Here is a 21,685-nt window from a genome sequence, read left to right as displayed (position 1 = left end):
CTACGTCAGGGGTCTCAAACATGCAGCCCGGGGGCCAAATGTGGCCCGCCAAAGGTTCCAATCTGGCCCTAGGGATGAATTTGCAAAGTGCAAAAATTCCACAGTCATGGGTACTGAACTCATAATAGCATCATAGCATGATAACCTACAAAAAATAATGACTCCGTATTTTCTTCTGGGTTTGATGTGAAAAAATAATATTACATTATGCCTATAAATAATGACAACTTCAAATTTTTGTCTTTGTTTTAGTGCAAAAAACAACTTTGAATTCTGAAGATATTTACATTTACAAACTATTCTGTTACGATAAAATGTGAATAACCTGAACAAATATGAACAACTTCAAATGTCTAAAGAAAATTAAGCACAATTTTAACAATTTTCTGCCTGTTACTAAGTGTTTAGTGCATTTGTAGATCTGATCCATAATGCACATGTAGAAATGATAAGTTAAGGCATAATATTGTTAAAATTGCACTTATTTTTCTTAAACAATTTCAGTGTTTTCAGGTTTTTCTTGTTTGTTTGGGTAGTTTATAAAAGTAAGTATTTTTATAGTTTAATGGAGGGTTTTTTAGCACTAAAACAAAAACAAAAATCTGGAGTTGCCATTATTTATAGGTTATAATGCTATTATTTTACTGGTCCGGCCCACTGGAGATCAAATTGGGCTGAATGTGGAACCTGAAAGAACATGAGTTTGAGAGCCCTGGTCTACGTCTTGACATGACCTCTTTGTATTTGTCATGCTGTCAGTCCTTAGTGTGTATGCATGTGTAGATGCCAGTGGAGGAGATTCCATCAGTATTTAAATCAACAAGTGCACTGGCATCACAAACAAACAGAAGCATGTCTGACACTATGGTATGTTTAAATAAGAAGACTACGAAACAAAAACTTTAAAAGAAATTTTCTGTTTTTCCCTGAAACAAGTAATCCATCCCTCCAGGGTTCTGCAGGTGTTTTTGGGACGGTTCTGGCTGAAACGACTGATTTCACAGCAGATTTGGAATGTTACAATGATTTTCTGTGTGATTTTTTAAATTGTGGGATTCAGTAAATATTTCAGTTGTATTTAGTTCCTTTTTTTTTTTTTTTACATCACAGAAATGTTGTCATCATCCTCAGATGTCCTTAGATCAACCTCACTGCGTGTATTTACATGTGTGTGTGTTTGACACTAAATAGGTAGTGGGAGCTAAGGCCACTAGTTCAGCAGTTCATTCAGGCCACTGCCCCCCCACTGTGAGATTGATTTGAGTCGTATATGTGTTTGCGTGCATGTGTGTGTGTGTGTGCGTGTGTGTGTGTAGCTAGGTGTGAGATTGACTGTTGGATCGATAGAGTAGTTGGTAACAAAAGATGCTATTTCACAACTCACTGGACTGCATGCCACGGACACACAAACACACACATTAACACACACACACAAAGCGGGTGGGTAACAAGGCACTGCAGGCAGCTGCTGGACAACAAACACACACATACACACTATCTCACTCAACAACAAGCACCAAACATACTCCAAAGGACAATGACAATTTGTATAACTGACTAATACCAGTCCACTGAACATGTTCCGTCACAAACTGAAAGTTTGTTGTGTCCTCTTATGTGTACACACACACACACACACACACACACACACACACACACACACACAGTTGTGCTGCTGAGTTGTAGTGATACACACAGGCCACGTTCAGACCCAGTGTTAACGTCCTGTCACATGTGGACGGCCATGATACCAGGTGTGAACACTTTCAGGATGCATTCAAGTCCAGTCATTCACGACACATGCAGAGGTGGTTTCAAATCTGATTCCAACATTCCGATCACAAACTATGGGCTGAACTTCGCTTCGATAGCAGGTGATGGCTAATATAGACTGAGAAAAAGTAGTTCATCAAAAAAACAACAACAACAAACAAAAAAAAATGTGTGTAGAATCAACCAGATGTTTATGCCATTTCAGGATTTATCGTTGTTTGTTTCTGGAGGTGAGTATCACTTTAACTTATCTAGAATCGAATCAAGTTAAAAATAGGACCTGGCTCCTGAAGTCAAACAGCATATTTAAAGACATTAATTGACATTCGTTTGACCCTTCAAGGTCAGTCAAGGTCAAAGGTCAGAGCACCAAATGAAGGCCCATATGTGACTTCCTGTCTATTACCAATAGTAATTATATCAATATCTTTAACTGTTTTCAAGTTATAGCACTTTGAAATGTGTCCCATTATAAACCAATGGGGATTTAAAAATGTAAAACATTCATAACAAATTCAAAAATCAATGTTTCCCAATTCTTTGAACAAACTTGTATGTTCCATAAAAAATATCAAGCCATTCTGATTGACGGTTTCGGAGAAGAAGATTCTTGAAAAACTGTGTACACATGGACGGACGACAACTGATACCAATTGTCCATCAGACCCGTCGGACTGTTGGACTAAAAATAGCACATTTTCTTCAAGGGAGCAATGATAAATAATATTAGTCAACACTAGTGCAGTAATAACAGTTGTCTTTTCAATGATGGCAGTGGCAGATATTTACTTATCAGGTTGTACTAAAATGTATACGTTTGAATCCACATTCATTAAAACATAATGTGATGAAGGACTTGAAAACTTTACATCAGTATTTATTTTTATATTTAGAATGAAGATGTTGTATGTTAAGGGGAGATAAATAACTGGACAAAACAAAGAAACAAAGTACCTTTGGTATCAGCATCAACTATCAGCCAAAATGTCATTTTAAATATTGGTATAAGACAAGAATCAGGCTGCATTTGTAAACTAGAAGCACTCAGAGAGCGCAGACCTCCGCCAAGGCTGATCAGTGGCCCCCCCCCGTGGGCCCCCCCACCCCCAATCACCACCAAAATTTAATCATTTCTTCCTTATCCCATTTCCAACAAATCCTGAAAATTTCATCAAAATCTGTCCATAACTTTTTGAGTTATGTTGCACACTAACGGACAGACAAACAAACAAACAAACAGACAAACAAACAAACAAACCCTGGCAAAAACATAACCTCCTTGGCGGAGGTAATAAGACTCTGTTCTTAGTTGCTTGCCTGGGTAAATAAAGGTAAAAATAAATAAATAAATAAATAAGAATCGGTCTTTATGACTCCAGTATCAGTTGACTTCTAATCCGCTCCCAGATAATCCAGTAGAAATTCATAAACGTGACGATTCAACCATCACTAAAGTCTATGTCACAGAACCACTGAAAATAAGACACTGGTCTGACCATCACTGTTCCTATGTACATCATTTCTAAACCAGTTGTTACAAAGTTAATACAGCACATTACTCCTTCAAATACATGGACAAAGGGCCTCTAGGAGCTTGTGTTTGTTACGAACTCAGAACCAGTTGAATTTTCACAGCTCCATCAGAGACAGTGGTGCAGTAGAGTGTGCACCAAAGCACTGAGCCATGCTCCATTTGCTTTATTGCGAATATTAATGTATGTCTAAAAGAGAGCACATGTTCTGTAAAATCTGCTGAGATGACATGTTCATGTTAATCATGAGGATTTTGTCGATTGACACATTTCGTCATCAGGCTTTGACACAAGTTCATGTGGTTGTAAAAACCCAAACGTCATCATCACCTCAACGGCAGCGTGTTCAGATGTGAAAACGCCTACTTAAAAAGTAGTCATTACATAAAAGAAAGAGTTTATGTGAGTGTCATCTTATCTTTTAGTGGACTCTCTGTGGATGTGTGTGGGTGTGTGTGTCTTGAGCATCACACTAACTCCGTACAGAGCTGACTGCTGCAGTTTGTCACACTCGTGTATTTTTGGTCAAGGTACAGACTGGCAAAACGGTCAAGTTGATAGGACCAGTATTTTGTTAGATATCAGTAATTTTCAAACACCTTATACCTTAGAATCACGTTGCTATGGACAGAATCAGGTCAACACTTTGGCGGTGACTGTTGGACAAATGTGGTACAGCATGCGTGAATACACAACAAACATCCGTGCTGGGGACCAGGATATTGCCCCTCAGGGTCTGGATGTGGATTTTAAAAACACCCCCCCTTTTCCCATCCCACCCTCAGTACTGACAACAATGAAGTCCAGGATCTAGAACCCGTAGTTCTCCATGGGTCAGTGCGATAGTTTTAGCATACTGAGACACTATCCCCCTTCCCCATGTGTGAGACCCTCACCAGGCTCCTCCTGGCTCCGCCTCTGCTCCTCCCGCTCCTCTCTCAGCTGGTCCTCCTTCAAACGAGGTCGACCATCCTGGTCCCGAGGAATGATGGGTCCATGGAAAGGACACTGGAGGAGACATGGTCCTGGTCAGATCCAGGAAGCAGACAGAAACGGGGGCATGTGGACTCTGGTCTTACCTTGAGCCGGTCCTGTCTCTGACACAGCCTCCCGTCACCCAGGGGGGCGCCACAGTGGTGGGTGACAGGACTGAAGCTCCCAGGGAACGAGATGTATCTGCTCCTGCTCTCTGCTGCCAACTCCTTGTTCTCCACCTCCTCCTCCACCTCTGTGGGCACCCAGAACTGATGCTGAGACGCCGACCTGCACCAGGAGACAATATGAAGGACTTGTGTGAGTGTATGTGAGTGTCATAGAATCTAATAAAGGAAATCGAAGCGTGTGTTACTTGATGATCTTGCCAGCACTGGGCTGATCCTGGCCCCAGTAGTACAGATCCAAACCAAACGGTACCACAGGTGCACTGGGGGCCTTCTGGGCAGAGGCCACCTTAGATGGATGGGGGCCTGAGGAGCTGAGACCAAACACACATAACAGTCACAATGACAGAGAAACCTTCGGAGCAACAGAGTGAAGACACACATATGCTTTTTATGACATGGAAGATGATGTCTTCTGCAGAGTTTGGACAGAGGGTGGAGGACGGAGAAAAAAAAAAATCTATTTGTGAAGTCACTGCAACTGAACATGAGAACAAAAGACAGTGGGACACAAACGAACATGAGGGCAGTTGACACACTCCCTCAAATATTAGGTACTGGGGTGTAGGAAAATATCGGTTCTGCAATATATCGCGATATTTCATTTCGCAATACTGTATCGATATTAAAAAGTACTGTATCGGTATTTATTCAAATGCAGATATTGTGGAGGTTCTGAACTACTTTTTCTCAATTGGGTTTTTAATAGATTTGATAAAGTGAGTGAAATAAGAAGAGAACTTGGCAAAATTGTAAGCAAGCACCATTACTGAGCAAATTTAATGAACTTGACCATCTTTTACTGTATAATACCTAGTTTTTTAGAGCATGTGCACTTATTTTGAGGACAGATATACTTTACCAGACGTACTGACAGCAATTGACGTCAATGATCAACGAGTTCAAATCTTAAGAGGGAGAAGTTGAGGTTTTGATCATGTATTTCATTTCTTCTTCATTTCCTTTCATAAATTCCAATTTCATATGCTAAAAATTTAAATTTGCCCGCTATTCCTGATTGATTAGTTGAGTTTATTGTATTCACATTTGTGGCCGTTCCTCCGCTGGACTAGAGTGAACTGAACCTAATTTACTCCTGAATATATAGGAGCCTGAGATTATGCGCGCAATGAGGCACCTTAAATGCTGAGATGGACCATGTTTACACTGACACTTACATCGGATCGTATAACTGTATTCTTTAATGTCGAGGTACTGTTTGTTGTCTGTTTTGTTCTTTGTTGTGGTTGTTTTATTTTGTTTTTCTAAATTGCTGTCACTTAGGTTATTGACTTTATATCCTTTTACATACAAAGGTATGTTGTATACATGTAACCTGTGACTGAAAAAACTCAACAAAATAAGTTGGAAAAGAAATGAAATAAAATAAATTCCGAGTCAGCAGAGATAATAATCTGAAAGCAGTCTCCCATTGGAACAGGATGGGTTGAAATTTGATTTAAAAAATGATCAGTCTACAACTGAATAAAATTGCAAGGCTGTGCAGAATTCATGGGGACTGACTAATTCCTGGCAGGACTGATGAGGGAAGTGGAACGTGGTGCCAGCAGAGGGGGCTCAGAAGAGAGACCCTGCTACCTGGTCTCTGTGGGAAGGGGGAGTGTTTGTTTGAGAAGGCGCAGAGTTGCCGCTGCAGATGTTGGATCTTGCTCTTCTTCCATGAGTCGCTTTAGTCGCCTGGAGGAGGAGGAGGAAGATAGAGGGGGTGGAGGTGGAGGTCTCTTAGCTGGAGGCGTTTTCGGGGCTGGTGCTGTTGAGGTGGAAGGAGAAGGATCCAAACCTAACGGAAGGAAAACAATACACAACATTAAATGACATACCCATGGGTCTGCAGTAGCTCCCCAGAGCAGCTGCATTAGACACACTGGAATTAAATCTGTTATCCAGTGTATACCTTCTCAGATTCATAAACAAAACTGCATTTCATTCCTTTCTAAGAGAATTAAATGATAACTTAGGTCAGGGTCGTCAAACTCATTTTAGTTCAGGGGCCATGTTCAGCCCAATATGATCTCAAATAGACCAGACCAGTAACATAGTAACAGTGAAAAAAGTGAAATTACATCATGAAAGTTTTCACATCTACAAAGTTTCCTTAAAAACAAGAACCATCATCGAGAATAAAGGCTACTCTACAGACTATTAAGAACGGATATTGAACTTAGTAAACCTAGGGTATGAATAATTTCGAACATGGTGTTTTTTGGAAATCCACTCATAAAATCCTCCTGAAATAAAGTATTTCTTCAAGTATCATTTGTTGTTATTCCTTCACTTGTGTTACACATGTACGTCACAAACAGATGTGACAAAAATCATTCATTTCAACACAAAAACAAAGAAAAAAAAATCACAAAAAATGGCAGGAGTATGAATAATTTAGAGGACAACTGTATGTATGTCAGTGGTTCCCAACCTTTTTTGGCTTGCGACCCCAGACATTCAAAATGGAGACTTTTTTTTTGGTTAAAATTTATTTGTTTTTGATCATGTAATAGTTTGCTATACTATGTTGCAAATAAACGTTAATTTTACACAACATTAAGGCTATATAATGTATATTATTGTGGATGGAGGCAGAAAAGCCAGGTTGAGATTACTGCACAAAGTGAGAATTTTATACAGTCAGTCCAAAGGCTGCAAATTAATACTGAAAAAACAATAACTCAAACTATGAATTATGAAAGGGCTGCATCATCTTAAACCAGCCACAGTTAATATTTTAAAGAAACAGTACCACAGTGTTTCAGTTTCAGAGTTTGTCATGTCTTATGTATTGTGATTGTCTCTCTCAACTCACCATATATTTTTTATTAGTAAGTTTTAATTTTATTTTTATCAATAACTAGAAATTTCAAGTGACCCCATTTGAATTCCAGGCGACTACACGTGGGGTCCCAACCCCAAGGTTGAAAAACAGTGATGTATGTACACAGGGTTATGAAAATATGTTGAAATCTTTACACATTTGAACCTTTTTCCATTATGTCCGTGGTGAAACGGCCAATTATCCCAGTGTTTTTCTGCATCTTCATCAGCCCTTCTTTCCCTCTGTGTCAGGTGGTAAAATACAGACTCACTGTGCTCTTTTTAAACTGCCAAATGGCAGAGGTTTGTCTGGATGTTGTGGATGTTAAGACGTACAGATCAATGGGAGGAAGTGTGTATATAGCTCTGTCTGTGTGTGTGTGTAGGGTTGGGAGTTGTACAGAAAAAAGGGGTTAAGGGAGTTGGAGAGAAAGAGAGGCAGCAAGAAAGAGAGAAAAGGCAGAAAGGGGTATTGATTTCCCCGGGTTAAGCAGGGCCTGTAATTAAAATGTTAATTTGAGAAGGAGAGAGATAGTGTCCTGACAGCAGAGAGAGGGATAAGAGGACTGATAATCAGGATGACAGAACAGGACAGCAAAGGGGAGGAAAGAGGGAGGAGAGAGAGATAGGAACAGATACAGGCTAAAGAAGAAGAACAAGGAGGGGAAGAAGAACCCAAGAGAGGAGGAGGGGAAAAAGAGGTGAAGCGAATAAAGAGGAGAGGAAACGGAGAAAATGATAAATGCGATCCTCTTGCTGAGACGAAAAGAGTCAGAGGAAGACAGGAGGAAACAGAAAGACTATTATGATCACAGAGAAAAGAAGAAACAATGTGATGGGTAGAAGAAAAATCAACATGGAAACTGATCACATCTCATTGCATTGGTTTTGATTCCTAATAATTCCTTTGATAATGGGATAAAAACACTAAGAATTGTAACTTTACAAAGGTTTTGGAATGTGATAAATTATCAAAGTCCTTCTGTTTGACGTACGAATGACGATAGAAATCAATGTCAAAAAATGCACTTACTGCTGATTGAGCTAAGAGGTTAAAGGGAAATAATGGGGAATAATTATGTGGTTGTATCCACTTTAAAAGGCTGAAAATAACTGAGGTGGGCTTTCAGTCCAAGTAGAAGCTACATGTAACATTATGCATTATTGGTTCAGTTATTGTACAAGTTAACAGAGCGAGAAACAGACTGAGGAACTGCAGAGAAGACCTTCAGCTCCCAGTTGCTTTGAGTTTCAGCTTTTCTCACAGTGTCTTTAATGCAGTTAAACAAAAAACTATCCATTGGTGGGTAAGTTACCTTAAAAATGACTACAGAATATTAGTCAAATAACTTTAACTCCCACAAACCTCATGGTTCTACAACCCCTGACCATAACTGCCTAACCTAAACTGTTGAGGAAATGGAGGCGCACCCTGTTAAACCAAGTTTCAGTTATGGTATGGTACTGTGGTATCACAGCTGAAAAGTTCATACAGTGTGTGAAATGAAAACTGTCAACACAGTTGTCACCCACCTGTCACGTACAGGATAAGGTTAACTCAGTTTATTATCCCTGTAGGGAAATTAAGTCACTGCATTCTAATTAGCATTAGCACTTAGCACATTAAGAGTGGCCAATGAAGGCACTCAAAACCGGGGAAGTCAGGGAAACCAGAGGACCCAAAGGAAAACGAGGAACCTGGACGGAGGAAGGCCCCGGTCCAACTGGGAATCCAGTCCAGAGTCTTCCAGCTGTGAGACACTAGTGTTAACGCTATGGCCATCACTCAGAGAAAAAGGAGAAGCTCAGTGTTATTTACAACACATATGTGGTATGACATAAATATATCCTGTGACACCCAGTTAAAATAGCACACAGTTGCACTTTAGCTGTAGTCCAATTTGTCCTATTATAGCCTCATAATGAACGAAAATATGTATTAACATGATGCAACTTCTATTTTTAAAAAAACTAAGCCTTGATTTTGAACAAGCAGCATATAAACTAAATTGTTAACCACAGCTGTCCTTATCAGCAGGCTTACAGACAAACTACATATTTCAACAGAAATGAATGCTAACATTTGCAAAGCACTCTGGGTATTGTAATTAAGAGCAATATAATGTAGAACTTTACCGTAAGGTAAAGCAATGTAATGTCATATTTCCTAACTGAGTAATTCAATGCATCAACCAGTGCATCATAATCTGAAATCTTGGGTTATCACATATTTTGTGCTATCACAGTGATATTGACCTTTGACCCAAGAGAGTCCAAGTGAACAACTAACATTTAACAGCAACAAATCAATGTTATGTATCCACAGACTGTATGAAGTATAAAGGTCACATCTGTATTATGGTATCATCAAGTATCTGTCAAACTAAAACTCATAACGACTGGTCAAAATAACACTGTATTTCATAATCTTTATGTTCTGTGTCAGCCTGTTAGCTGTTAGCTTAGCTCTGTTTTTAGACCAAAAACAGCCACAGTAAAACCACAAATCACCTCCATTTTCTATATAGGTTGTGTTATCAATACACTAAAGATGCACTAAAGATCTGTCTAGAATCCAACAAACCAGGTCAGAACTGTCACAGTTTAGTCTGAACAGATCGACGAATGGGACCAAACAGAACAGCATAACTATAGAACTTCATATGCCTCATAATCAAACTCCTGTGTAGAAGAAACTCTTCCATTTCAGCATCAAACTCCACTCTTTTCATTCAGAGCTGTGTCCAACAGTACTTCTACCTTTTATCAGTTTTTGTCTCTTTCTTTGATTATAAAAGTTGCCTTGTAGCTGTTTTCATCCCATCTGGTCACTTGCTGATTCCATTGTCAAAGGCCCCACTGCATTTTTTTTGAGTATTTATTTATTTGCACATACAAATATAAAATAAGACAAATACCTGTACATATCTCTCTTGGTTGAGAGAAGGGTATGAAAATGTGCAGGTTAGGTCGGAAACCCGAAAGGCTTATTGAATGACCTCACCTTGATCTAGCTATATTTTAAACAGAATAGAAGAATGTCATTTGCATGCCTTCCATGAAGTAGTGGGATAAATAAAAATGACATAAAAGTAAGAAATGATGGTTATGTATCTATAAACATCATTTCTTTCAATAACACAAAGTATTAGTTTTCATCCCCGTGGTGTGAGTGACTCCCTACTGCCTCTAGTGGTCACATAAATCACCTGGACCGTTGGTAACGCACCTCTTCAATCCAACATATTTGTTCAAATTTGACTTCACAGCAGCTTCAGTGCACAAAAATGTCAGAATTAAAACATGGCATTTACGTCGTTCACTTTACTGTGTTAAGCCTAATCAGATCAAAAATGGACCCAAACAATACATGACGGTAGAACGGATGAATGCATAATATTTTACCTTGATGTTAAGCAGGTGCATGTGTGTGCATCTGTTAAAGTGGGTGGTAAAAACTAGATGGAGGGCTAATAGGGGCTCATTAAAAAGGTTGCATTGTTAATTTGGTATGGCCTCTGTAGATCATTACCTAACCCACTAATCACCCTGACACACACACACACACACACACACACACACACACACACAGCTGTTTTGGCCACATCAGATACTATCTAATTACTTTAGCGTCTAATTGATTTGTATTGGAGGGAGGTGGAAGGAGGACAGGAACAGGTAAAGACTGGGGCTCAGGCTGCGATGTAATGACTCAGGAAGCCAGCGGGGGAGTATTCACCACGGTGGGGGGGGGGGTCGGGTCAAAGGGCACCCTGCAGCCACAACAACTGACTGGCTGACTGAGCAAGAACAGCGCCGTCAACAGCATGGTCCGTTATGGCGTCATTAAGGCACAGACACATAAATACAGGCACACATAAATACGGCTGAGCTCACAGATGAATCCATATGACTGATGGACACAAAGGAATATGGCTGACGGAGCAACAACCACAGACGTTTACGGCGTCCTGTAGCCCGGGGCTTAAAACAACAACACTGATAATGATATTAATGTCATTCAAATGCCATCTATTACTTATTAAAAAAACATGTTGTTACGGAGCTGACGCTGCAATACGACGTGCTGGCGGTTGCTTAATGACCTGAACATTTGACCTCTGACCCACCGCACTGCCTCAAAGGCTAGACAGGAGCCATACAAGGGTGATGCAGGCACGCTCTGAGAGGAAATAGTCCTGTAACAGTCAATCATACATGACTATAGGAGACTGCGGGAGAAAGGAAATGGATGTGTCGACAGGACTAAATCTGTCAAAGATACACAGAGAACACACTGTAGGAAAGAAATCTGTCTCCATTATAAGGGCTGTGCTACGTTAAAATCTACAAACACCTGAGAGGCAGAACCCAGGGTGGTCTGGGTCTGCGGAGCCTACCCATCCACGGGCTTCAGCTCTCGGTATATGTCTACATGACTTAGCAAGTGACCCAACAGGTGACTAAAATAATGTTTCTACTGTCGTTTTCTATTATATAAAGTAGGGATGCACCGATACCACTTTATTCCAGACCGAGTACAAGTACAAGTACTTACATTTGAGAACTTGCCAAAACTGAGTATCGATATGAGTTCTTAATAATCTCATCCCAGTTCTTAGTTCCTTTTGTAAATGTGCTTTATTGTCGTTGTCATTAGTCTGACTGGAACAAAGTGCTGCTACTGACATTTAATGTGTTGGAAGGAGCGTTTGTCAATCAATCCACCAGAGGGCGACGCTCTGCATTATTAGCCATACTGGACAAATACCACGAAGAAGAGTAAAGTTTTATGAGAAGAAAGCAAGCAATAAACAAACATGGAGACGACAGAGGTAACACTAATGTGATACTAATGTTGATATTGCTGTGGGTAGTCATCATAAATGTCAGTAGTTTTTCACTAACTCCCACAGTCGCTCTTTGAACAGATCCTCTACCTCCACAGTTCCCGCTGGTATTCTCCGCGAGCACCTGGAAAATAGATGGAATGTACATAGAGGATGGACACAACACTCCGTCCGTATCCGTCTGTGTCTTTAACGATACTTTCAGTCAGCGTTACTTTTGTCACCATCGTTTATTTCGTTAAAGCTCCACACTGCTGACATTACTCCTCCTCCTCGTACCTGCTGCACTGAACTGTGAACGTCACACTGATGTAAGTGGTATCGGTGCGGTTGTATTGGAGTACTTTTACGAGTACGAGTACACACAGTGAGTATTGAACCCGATACGGGTATTGATATCGGTGCATCCCTAATATAAAGAGGTTTGTAAAAACAGAAAAACTAATCAAGAATACTGACGTTACTGTATTTATTTTGGATGTTAACTGTTCTAAAAATGACTGCAGTTGATGTTATTATTATCCATTCTGTTAACTTCATGTCACCATTATTGTATAACTAATAATAATATAACCCCAAATAAGACATTTGTTGGAACAGTATGGAACATGCAAATTAAAAAGAAAAACAGTGATATTAAAATGTCCTTTGACTTATTTATATAAACTCTGAAATGGACAGAGTTGATTTTTGTTTTTTTTATATGGGTATTGTTATGAATTGGGCATATTTTATTTTTGGTAAGTATATTACTGCTAAGAAATGGAAAATTTACTTTAGTGCATTATTGTTTCTGAAGGAATAGTTTACTTTTGTTTTTAATATGTGTATTATTGTCATGAAAAGGACAGAGTTTATTTTTGTTTTGATATGTACACTACTACTTCTACGAAAAGGACAGAGTTTATTTTAATGTGAAATGCTGCTGTAAAATGGACAGTCTATCCTTGATACGTACAGCAATTTTGTGTTTTATGTTTAGTCAGTATTCAGTTTGATATGTGTAGGATTTTTTAGTTACTTGTGGAATCTGACAGATGAATTTAGTGTAGGTGAAGGACGGAGTAACGGGGAATGTTGGACTTTCTTTCATATAATCCTTTTGTTGTTTGATTTTAATGCAAATTCGAAATAAATAAATAAGCAAACAAACAATTTCTTCACAATAGCTGTTCTTATCGGCAGGTTTACAGACAGATGATAAATTTCAATATAAATGAATGCTAACATTTGCAAAGTAGGCTGGGTATTGTTATTAAGAGCAATATAATGTATAACTTTAAGGTAATGTGTAACATGCAATGTTTCATAGAGCAGGGAGAATGTTTTTTTTAGGTTTTACACTTTAACTGTGAAATACATTTACATTCCATTATACAAACATTATTAGTTTAGTCGGGCATCAGAATAATTTACAAAAGCCACTGTTTATAAAAGAGGGAAACTTGTACAAACCCGCTTTATCTGCAGTTGTATGGAATTAAGTTCTTCTGTGGAGCATTATTCACTATTTTTAGTTCAGTTTTTGTCCTTTTTAAAACTGTCCTTTATAATTTTATTACAGTTCACAAAATAATCTTTCCTTTAGTAGTTTTCGATTGAGTCTTTGATTCACTATCATACCACCCTGACACCCACACTCATGTGTTTGTATAAATAAACACATTTAAGACGCGCTCACAGATCGGTCTTTCATCCAGACCTCAGCAGCTGCTCCTTCTTTGAAGTGTGTGTGCATGTGTGTTTGTTTGGACAGTGTGTGTGTGAATCTGAACAGATTACGGCTGCAGCAGGTCGTCTTTTATAGCTTAACCTCATTATTTATGCACGTGTTTGTAGGTGTCCACACGTGCGTGCGCTTCAACTCACCATACTCTGCTCGTAGATGCTCTGGAATGTGCGGTTCGTATCCTTCTTTCTCTGGAACTTCATCAAAATCATCATCATCATCCTCATCATCCTCACCACCTGAAGAAGCTGTCATCTGAGGAAGAGGAGGTAATTACTTCTGTGCTCTGATGTTAAAAACAGAATTAAACAGACAGGTAATTCTCTTACGTGTTACGTCCTCTAAATTTAAACTGAGTCTTCACTTTGATGCTCCATCCATCTTCAGAAAAACTGATATTTTTCTATGTTTGGGTCTGTCACACACATAAATGCTATTTTTGGTTACAAAAACTGAGACTTTTAAAAACTCAGATTCGTGTGCATCCGTGTGGACCAGGAAAATGAAAAAAAATGGAAACTGATGGCATCACATCCCGTTTGTTCATGTCTATTATGTGTCTGACTTTTGAAGCTGCATCTGAAACATCCAATCCAGGTCTATAAATCAGTGTTCGACCTGCAGTCGATTAAGGTCAGCACCAACACCTTTGACAGACAGACTGGACCTGGTCCGTGGACAAATCAACGTCATGTAAAAAATACACTTCCACAACCGCAACCAACACTTAAGGCAGCATCTGACTTTGATCCCAGATGTTTGTCCAAATGTGTCCAACCCCTGTCAGATCCTCATTCTCTCTAATCCATTAGTCTGTCTGTGCTTATGCACCTGAATCACTTCCCTCATGGTGAACAACTTCGTAGATGACTCCATCATAAGCACAGTCCGTTTGTTTACAGAACAAACCCATACATCACTTGGGCCTTTTTGGAAATTTTGTAGAGAAGTGCATTGTGGGAAGCGAAAGTGGTTTCTCACAGATTCGGGTTGAAAACGATCCAGATGGTTCCTCCATAAACTCCTCCACTCCACCAGGGTTGTTTTATAGAATGAGTCTAGTCGGTGGATGGAGGTAAAGGACACATATGTGTTCAACACTCACCAACAGACAGACCAACTGCTGCTGCAGGGAACTCACATTCCCACAATGCACTTCAAGATAAAATTTCTGAAAAGGCCCAAGTGACATTTGGGTCTGTTCTGTAAACAAGTGAACTGTGTTTATGATGGAGTCATCTATGAAGTTGTTCACCGTAAATCAGGTGTATAAGCACAGACAGACTAATGGATTAGAGAGAATGAGCATCTGACTGGGGTTGGACACATTTGAACAAACATGTGGGACCAAAGTCAGATGCTGCTTTAAGGAAACACAAGTTTACATCAGAACTTGTTGTTGTTGCTCATGTTCATGACAGATTACAGCCTCTGCATCTGCTTATGTCCAGTATCATCCTTTTTTATTTTTTTCCGCTGACAGAGAAAATGTTGCCATTTAGGAAAATCCAGTATTGTAAGGGATGTATGTTTTTGAGGCAAATTGATATAATTGGGTGTTTTTTCTAAAAACAACTGTAATAAAATCAAGACCTAACAGCATTAATGCAAAGAACAAATTTGAATCTGACAGAGGTTTCTTTTATTGTTTTCCTTCGCTGTTTAAGAACAAATTAGAAAACATTCATGCGTGTGACCCGTTGTTGTCATGTTCTTTGTAAATGACTTTCACCTGAATCTGTAATTTTATCATTTTCATATTTAGTTCAAACAAATCTTGATCATGTTATCTACATGACAATGTTTCCCTACTATGGTGACTCCAGCATGTGATTTATTATGTCATGGACTGAAGGTGTGTGTTCACTGATACACTGCCTAACCAAGGATTAATTCATTCATTCATTTTCTGAACCCGCTTTATCCTCACTAGGGTCACGGGGGTCGCTTGGAGCCTATCCCAGCTACATAGGGGCGAAGGTGGGGTACACCCTGGACAAGTCGCCAGTTCATCGCAGGGCTGAACATATAGAGACAAACAATTACTCTCACATTCACACCTATGGGCAATTTAGATTAACCAATTAACCTGTTAGTGCATGTGTTTGGATGGTGGGAGGAAGCCGGAGTACCTGGAGAGAACCCACGCAGACACGGGGAGAACATGCAAACTCCACACAGAAAGGTCCCACCCCCCGTCGACTGGTGTTGGAATCGAACCTAGGACCTTCTTGCTGTGAGGCACGAGTGCTATCCACTGCACCACCGTGTCGCCCCCAAGGATTAATTAATCTGCCTTGGTGGAGGTCTGCGCTCTCTTAGTGCTTTTCTAGGTTTTTTTTTTTTTTACAATTTTGAAAAGATTGCAAATTAAGACTCCAAGGATTAATTTGGAGTCTTAATTTGCAATCTTTTCAAAATTGTAAAAAAAAAAAAAAAAAAAAAAAAAAAAAAAAAAACCTAGAAAAGCACTCATAGAGTGCAGACCTCCACCAAGGCAGATCAGTCCCCCACCCATCACCACCAAAATTAGTCACTTGTTCTTTGTGCCAGTATCAACAGCTCCTGAAAATTTCATCAAAATCCATCCATAACTTTTTGAGTTATCTTGCTAACAGACAAACAAACAAACAGACAGACAAACCCCGATGAAAACATAACCTCCACCATTACACTTGGTGGAGGTAAAAAACATTTTAAAATGCAAAAATTGGGAGACAGGCACATGTATAGAACATGTGTGAAATTTGAAAAGAGTCGGGTGAATCCTGTCAGAGAAATTGGTTGGACAAAAATCTCAGGCGGACAGAACCCCTGGTATGTCAAAGTCTGTGAGTGACTGTTTGAATCAACACAAATAATAAATTCAAGTGCTACATGTGACATTCCATTTGTAAACCTTATCAAACACATCAAGCATTACCAGTATTTTAAAGTCATACGTGAGGTGGAGAATATGAACCAAACCAAACATAATGACATTTTAAACAGTTCCAAACAGTTTCTCCATGTCTTTCCTCTCCTGCTCAGGGCTGTGTGATCTCCTCTGCTATTCACTTGGTGGAGAAAAGGATGACAGTGGTTGCGTGTGTGTGTGTGTGTGTGTGCGCGCGTGTGTGTGTCTTCTAAGCTGCTATCAGTGCTAAGCAGAATTTATGGTTTTTAATTTCCCGCTGAGGTTGTTAGCCATTGACTGGTCTACAATGCCGAACACAACAGTCATACACACAAGGGGTCATTTCCATAACGAAGATGCTTATATGTGTGTGTGTGTTACACCTTTAACAGCTGAGCACGCGCACACACACACACACACACACACACACACATATACACACATACACACGTACACACACACCCCGCAACCATCCGGCAAAATAATCACAGTGATTAGCATTATGAGGAGCAATAAAACTAAACACTTAACTAACTTCTTATTCCCAAAGGCCTTCTTTTCATTAGTGTGTGTGAGCGATAGAAGGGTGCTGTGTTAGTGCTGATAAAGGCCATGAGAATGTTAGAATTAGTTTACAAATGATGGGTCCTGAGATGATTACTGGGACGTGCACACACACTCAGCCATGCATATATGACGGGGGTAGGGAGGACAGTTAGTTAACTGCACCGCAGCAGGTGAACGCTCAGATCCAGCAATTAAAAATGTCTCATATTACAATACTTGATTTGGATAACACAGCAATTAAAGCCTAATTAGTTCTCATTAAAGTGGGGACAGGGACATGATGGGTGGTCTGAAAGAGGGGGGAAATAGGAGGGGGAAAAAAAACAATGGTAGATTAATTATTACTTTCAAATACTTCAGTAAGTACTCACAAAATTTACGTAATAAAATAAACCAGGTCTGTACAATTAATCAAATCACCAAATCAGACCCATATCAAAGTCAGGGACACTGAGCGGAGGGAAGACTGCACAAAACAGACTAAGCTAATGTCATATTTTATACTTTTTTTAAAATGATAATTTAAGTTTGGATGTTTGAGTTGGAAAAAATAGACTTTTCAATCGGTGATCCATGCATTTATCTTGTAAATACAGCAAGAAGTCAAAAAGCACAATTTCAAATGGTAATTTTGTCCACAATAATCACACTCATCAGCTAGCCATAAAATAGTGTAAAGTTCAACAAATATTAACATTTTTCAGTGTAAAAACAGATCTGAGGCCTTACCAAGGAGTCTACGTAATGGTATCCATGGCACTGAAAGGAAACCAGTGTGGGCAGAAACTACGTCTGCATCAAAACTATAAGAGCCTGGTTGGAACGCGACTGACAACCAAGTTTACAGACATGTATAATTAACTATCTGTATGGATGTTTGGTGCTGAAACTTCAAATAAACATTCTGGGGACATGTGACACCAAGGACAGTGTAGAGGACAGTACTTCTACCCCACAGCAACAACGCTCCAGGTTCAACTCGAAGTCCGACTGGAGCCTTTCTGTGTTTGTTTCTGTGCTGAGCTCAGTGGTTCTCTCCACACCACGTGGATTTCCTCCAGTTTCCACTGCCATTAAAAGAAAAGGTGCACATAGGATAATTCTCCTGTCAGTGTCCTTGACCACGGTGTTAATGAAGATCTGGAGTTGGTCCCCAAGCACCATCAATGGCAGCTCACTGCTCCTAATGTGTGTGCTAATGCTAATGCTAAATACTGTGTGTGCATTACGATGGGTAAATGCTGAAAAACCCTACAGGGATAATAAAGCAAGTTTGCCTTGACACATAAATGAAGAAACATTTATAGAAGGAAAATCCCATCTAACCAAATTAATTAAATAGATTACACAGCCCTACAAAGTAATAAACAAACACATTACAGTAGCTTTTAGTTCTAACAATTTACAAGGTGTAACTGTAAATTGCAATGCATCATGGGTAAAAAAAATATTTACGGTAACTTCAAGCATTTGTTCCCAGTATCACATTGTAAAATGACAGGATGGTTGTGTTTTCACTTAGTCCTGACTGTAAACAACACAAATGACAATTACACACTGTTAGTATTAGAAGGAAAAGCCAAAGAGGACATGAAGGTGGACACGGGGAGAAAACCCCACATCCATCCACTCAATAAAGTGTAAGACATTAGCCCACAAAATTAAAATGTGATTTAAGTAGTGACTTCATGCAAAATAACTGGACCATGTAGATGTCTATTTTAACTCAGCGTGTCATGTAAATATGTCAAAACCAGCATTTTAGTAACAATAATGTTTCTTTATTTGTGACTGTATTCCATATTATTTAATTTATCTTAGTCGTGTTTCATACGTAATATACAGGGTGTGGGACTCAGAATGCACCATTTTTGCAAATGTTAGCATGCGAAAAACTGGTTAAGTTAAGCTAATGCTAGTAGCATGCATTAGCACTGTTTGGAAATGCCTCCAATAGTCCAGGTTCCATTAGCGCTGTTAGCACCGTTAGCACGACTATAGTGAAACTGGAGCAGTCAAAACTAAAAAAACTAAAATATAATTAACACTCGTTTCTAATATAAAACAATGATACATTGATACAATTTATATACAGCAACAACCTGTAAAAAGTATCCAATAATATACTATTTTTACAGTAATTAGCAAACAATTTTACAGCACTTTATTGGCAACTTTTTTCTCTGTTATTTATTGTAAATTTTACAGGAAATTTGCTACAGTGTAAGTTAGTGTTAAAAATGTGTAAAGTTAGTGTAAATTAGACACAAAGTGCACTTTGTGTCTTTGTATCTTACACCAAATTCAATCGCTTCAGCCCTGAGTCCTGGCTGATATTTATACCATATTTGAGGAAATTCCCTAACGTGCAGCCTGACATAGTCTGGTGTTTTACAAGAATGAAAGAGACAGACAGAAGCACATCCCATTAACACAAAGCCTCTGTCGCCAATGCAGAAGTATAAAGAAGTGTGCAGTAAAACACTGCAGAAAGTAAAAGGTAGAGGAGACTTTAAAAAGTTCCAGTGTTATTACTACAAATGATCCTTTAATCTAAAAAAAGACGTTGCACAGAGTCAACCGGAGCTGTAAGATACTGAGGCTTGATCTTATTTATTTCCCACAGAGAGGATGCAGTTAAACAGAAGTGTACCATTTTAAACACCAAAGCAAACTTTTTACATTACCCCAGCGCTACACTTATTCATCCTCAGAGTACAATGGATTCACACACAGCTCACACACACACACACACACACACCCATATATATATATATATATATATACACACACACACACACACCCATATACACACAGATATAGTCTCTATAGGTTTTGTGCTTGTCTACTTTAATCCCGGCTGGTTTATTCTGTTCTGATCAATGACCTAAGACTAAGAAGTGATCACCCAGCTGGAGGAAAATCCTGCCCTAACATCATCCCTTTTCTCCCTCTTTGTCTCTAATTCACCTTAATTTAATCCTGATAGCATCAAGTGCTGTCGGCTGGCCTGGCAGAGCTGTAAGTCTCGCAGCAGAATTAGCTTTCCACTAGAAACATTTTGCTGACGGCGGGCGCATCTAAAATATGGCCTCTATTCCCCCACATGGCTGCATGAGGGGCTGCTTTGCATTTTAACAGAGCTTTGGTTTATTCTCAGGGACACACAGAGGGTGGGGACGGGTGGGGGGATTCACACAGTATCGTAGAGTTCCCCTCGGAGAAGATAAAAACTGCTGCTTTAACTGAAACTCAAGATTTAGCAGACAAATTAGAAGTGATGGTTAAGTAAAGCAAGGCCATGTGTCACTGTAATAGAAAAAAAGACAAAACAAATCCCTGCAACTTTAACATTAAAAACAGGCCACAATAGAAATAAAAATAGGTCCTGAAAAGAGCAGAATAAATAAAAAAAAAAGTTGTTTAAGTAAAGCAGGGCTATATGTTACTGTAATGGCAATGCTTACTCAAACATAAAATAAAGAAGGCTCCTAAAGAGAAAATAGGGAAGAAAGAAAAATAATAGTTATTTAACAACTAAATACAGAAGAAATGTGCTAGAGACGGATACTGATATCTGAGCCACATGGACCTGCAGCCTCAGCCATCAGAAACTACACAGCAAAGACACTCCCCCTGGGTTAGAGCTGGGACACATCACTGCTTCTAATTTAGAGTTGTCATAAAGGGTGAAAATACTCACACTGAAAATGTCCTCGGTCTGAAGTGACAACTTCAAAACAGAGGCAGATGATTAATTGGCCTCAAAATAATATTGGTGCTTATATTGGCTCATAGCTAAAACTGTCCACTGGAATTAAACAAAATAATAGCAAATACTGGCCTGTACAAAGACTTGACCTTAACACCAGCTAAAAGAACACAAGAGTGGAGGATGGAAGTTGGCTGTCTGAATAAAAAATATGTCTTGGTTCAGGAAGACAGAGAGTGAAGGAATGACATACAGCTCAGAACTGAACCTGCCCCACTGCAGTAACTATGTGTTCAAACCAAAAGGAAAGAGAAGTTCTCGCCCCATGAAATCACATACAAAGCTAATAGAAAAAAAGTGAAGAAACACAATCACATGAGTTAAACAGAAGAACTTGAGTGAAGAATTCACATGAATGTATAGTATAAAAGAATAGGGATTCTTGCATCGCACATAAAATATGAAGATTTAAAAGTACAGTTTGGGGGGGGGGTGACTTCTTATAAACAGAAAGGTGGAGATCACCACACTCCTCAGAGGAGAACCAACAGATATTCAGAATCTTTTATTCCTTCAGCTATCACACTTTTAAACTCTGACAGCAGCCATTTTAGTCATTTTATATGATTTTTTTTTT

The 21,685-nt window shown here is 39.2% G+C and overlaps 1 protein-coding gene across 6 annotated transcripts in view; it reads right to left on the bottom strand.

The window, feature by feature from the left end:
• uvssa (UV-stimulated scaffold protein A) overlaps positions 1–21,685 on the bottom strand; it is a 59,118-nt gene that overhangs the window by 10,456 nt on the left and 26,977 nt on the right. For all 6 annotated transcript variants that reach the window (XM_030146342.1, XM_030146343.1, XM_030146344.1 and 3 more), the window contains exons 10-14: positions 14,014–14,128; positions 6,065–6,266; positions 4,654–4,779; positions 4,385–4,568; positions 4,202–4,313 (exon numbers count right to left, since the gene is read on the bottom strand). In XM_030146342.1, coding sequence (XP_030002202.1) covers positions 4,202–4,313; positions 4,385–4,568; positions 4,654–4,779; positions 6,065–6,266; positions 14,014–14,128 — 739 coding nt within the window. The remainder of the gene's footprint in view (positions 1–4,201; positions 4,314–4,384; positions 4,569–4,653; positions 4,780–6,064; positions 6,267–14,013; positions 14,129–21,685) is intronic.

This window comes from Sphaeramia orbicularis, chromosome 10 (assembly GCF_902148855.1).
Source record: "Sphaeramia orbicularis chromosome 10, fSphaOr1.1, whole genome shotgun sequence".
NCBI classification, from domain to species: Eukaryota; Metazoa; Chordata; class Actinopteri; order Kurtiformes; family Apogonidae; genus Sphaeramia; species Sphaeramia orbicularis.
Note: the sequence above shows the minus strand (reverse complement) of the source record. Positions and strands in the feature narration are given on the sequence as shown.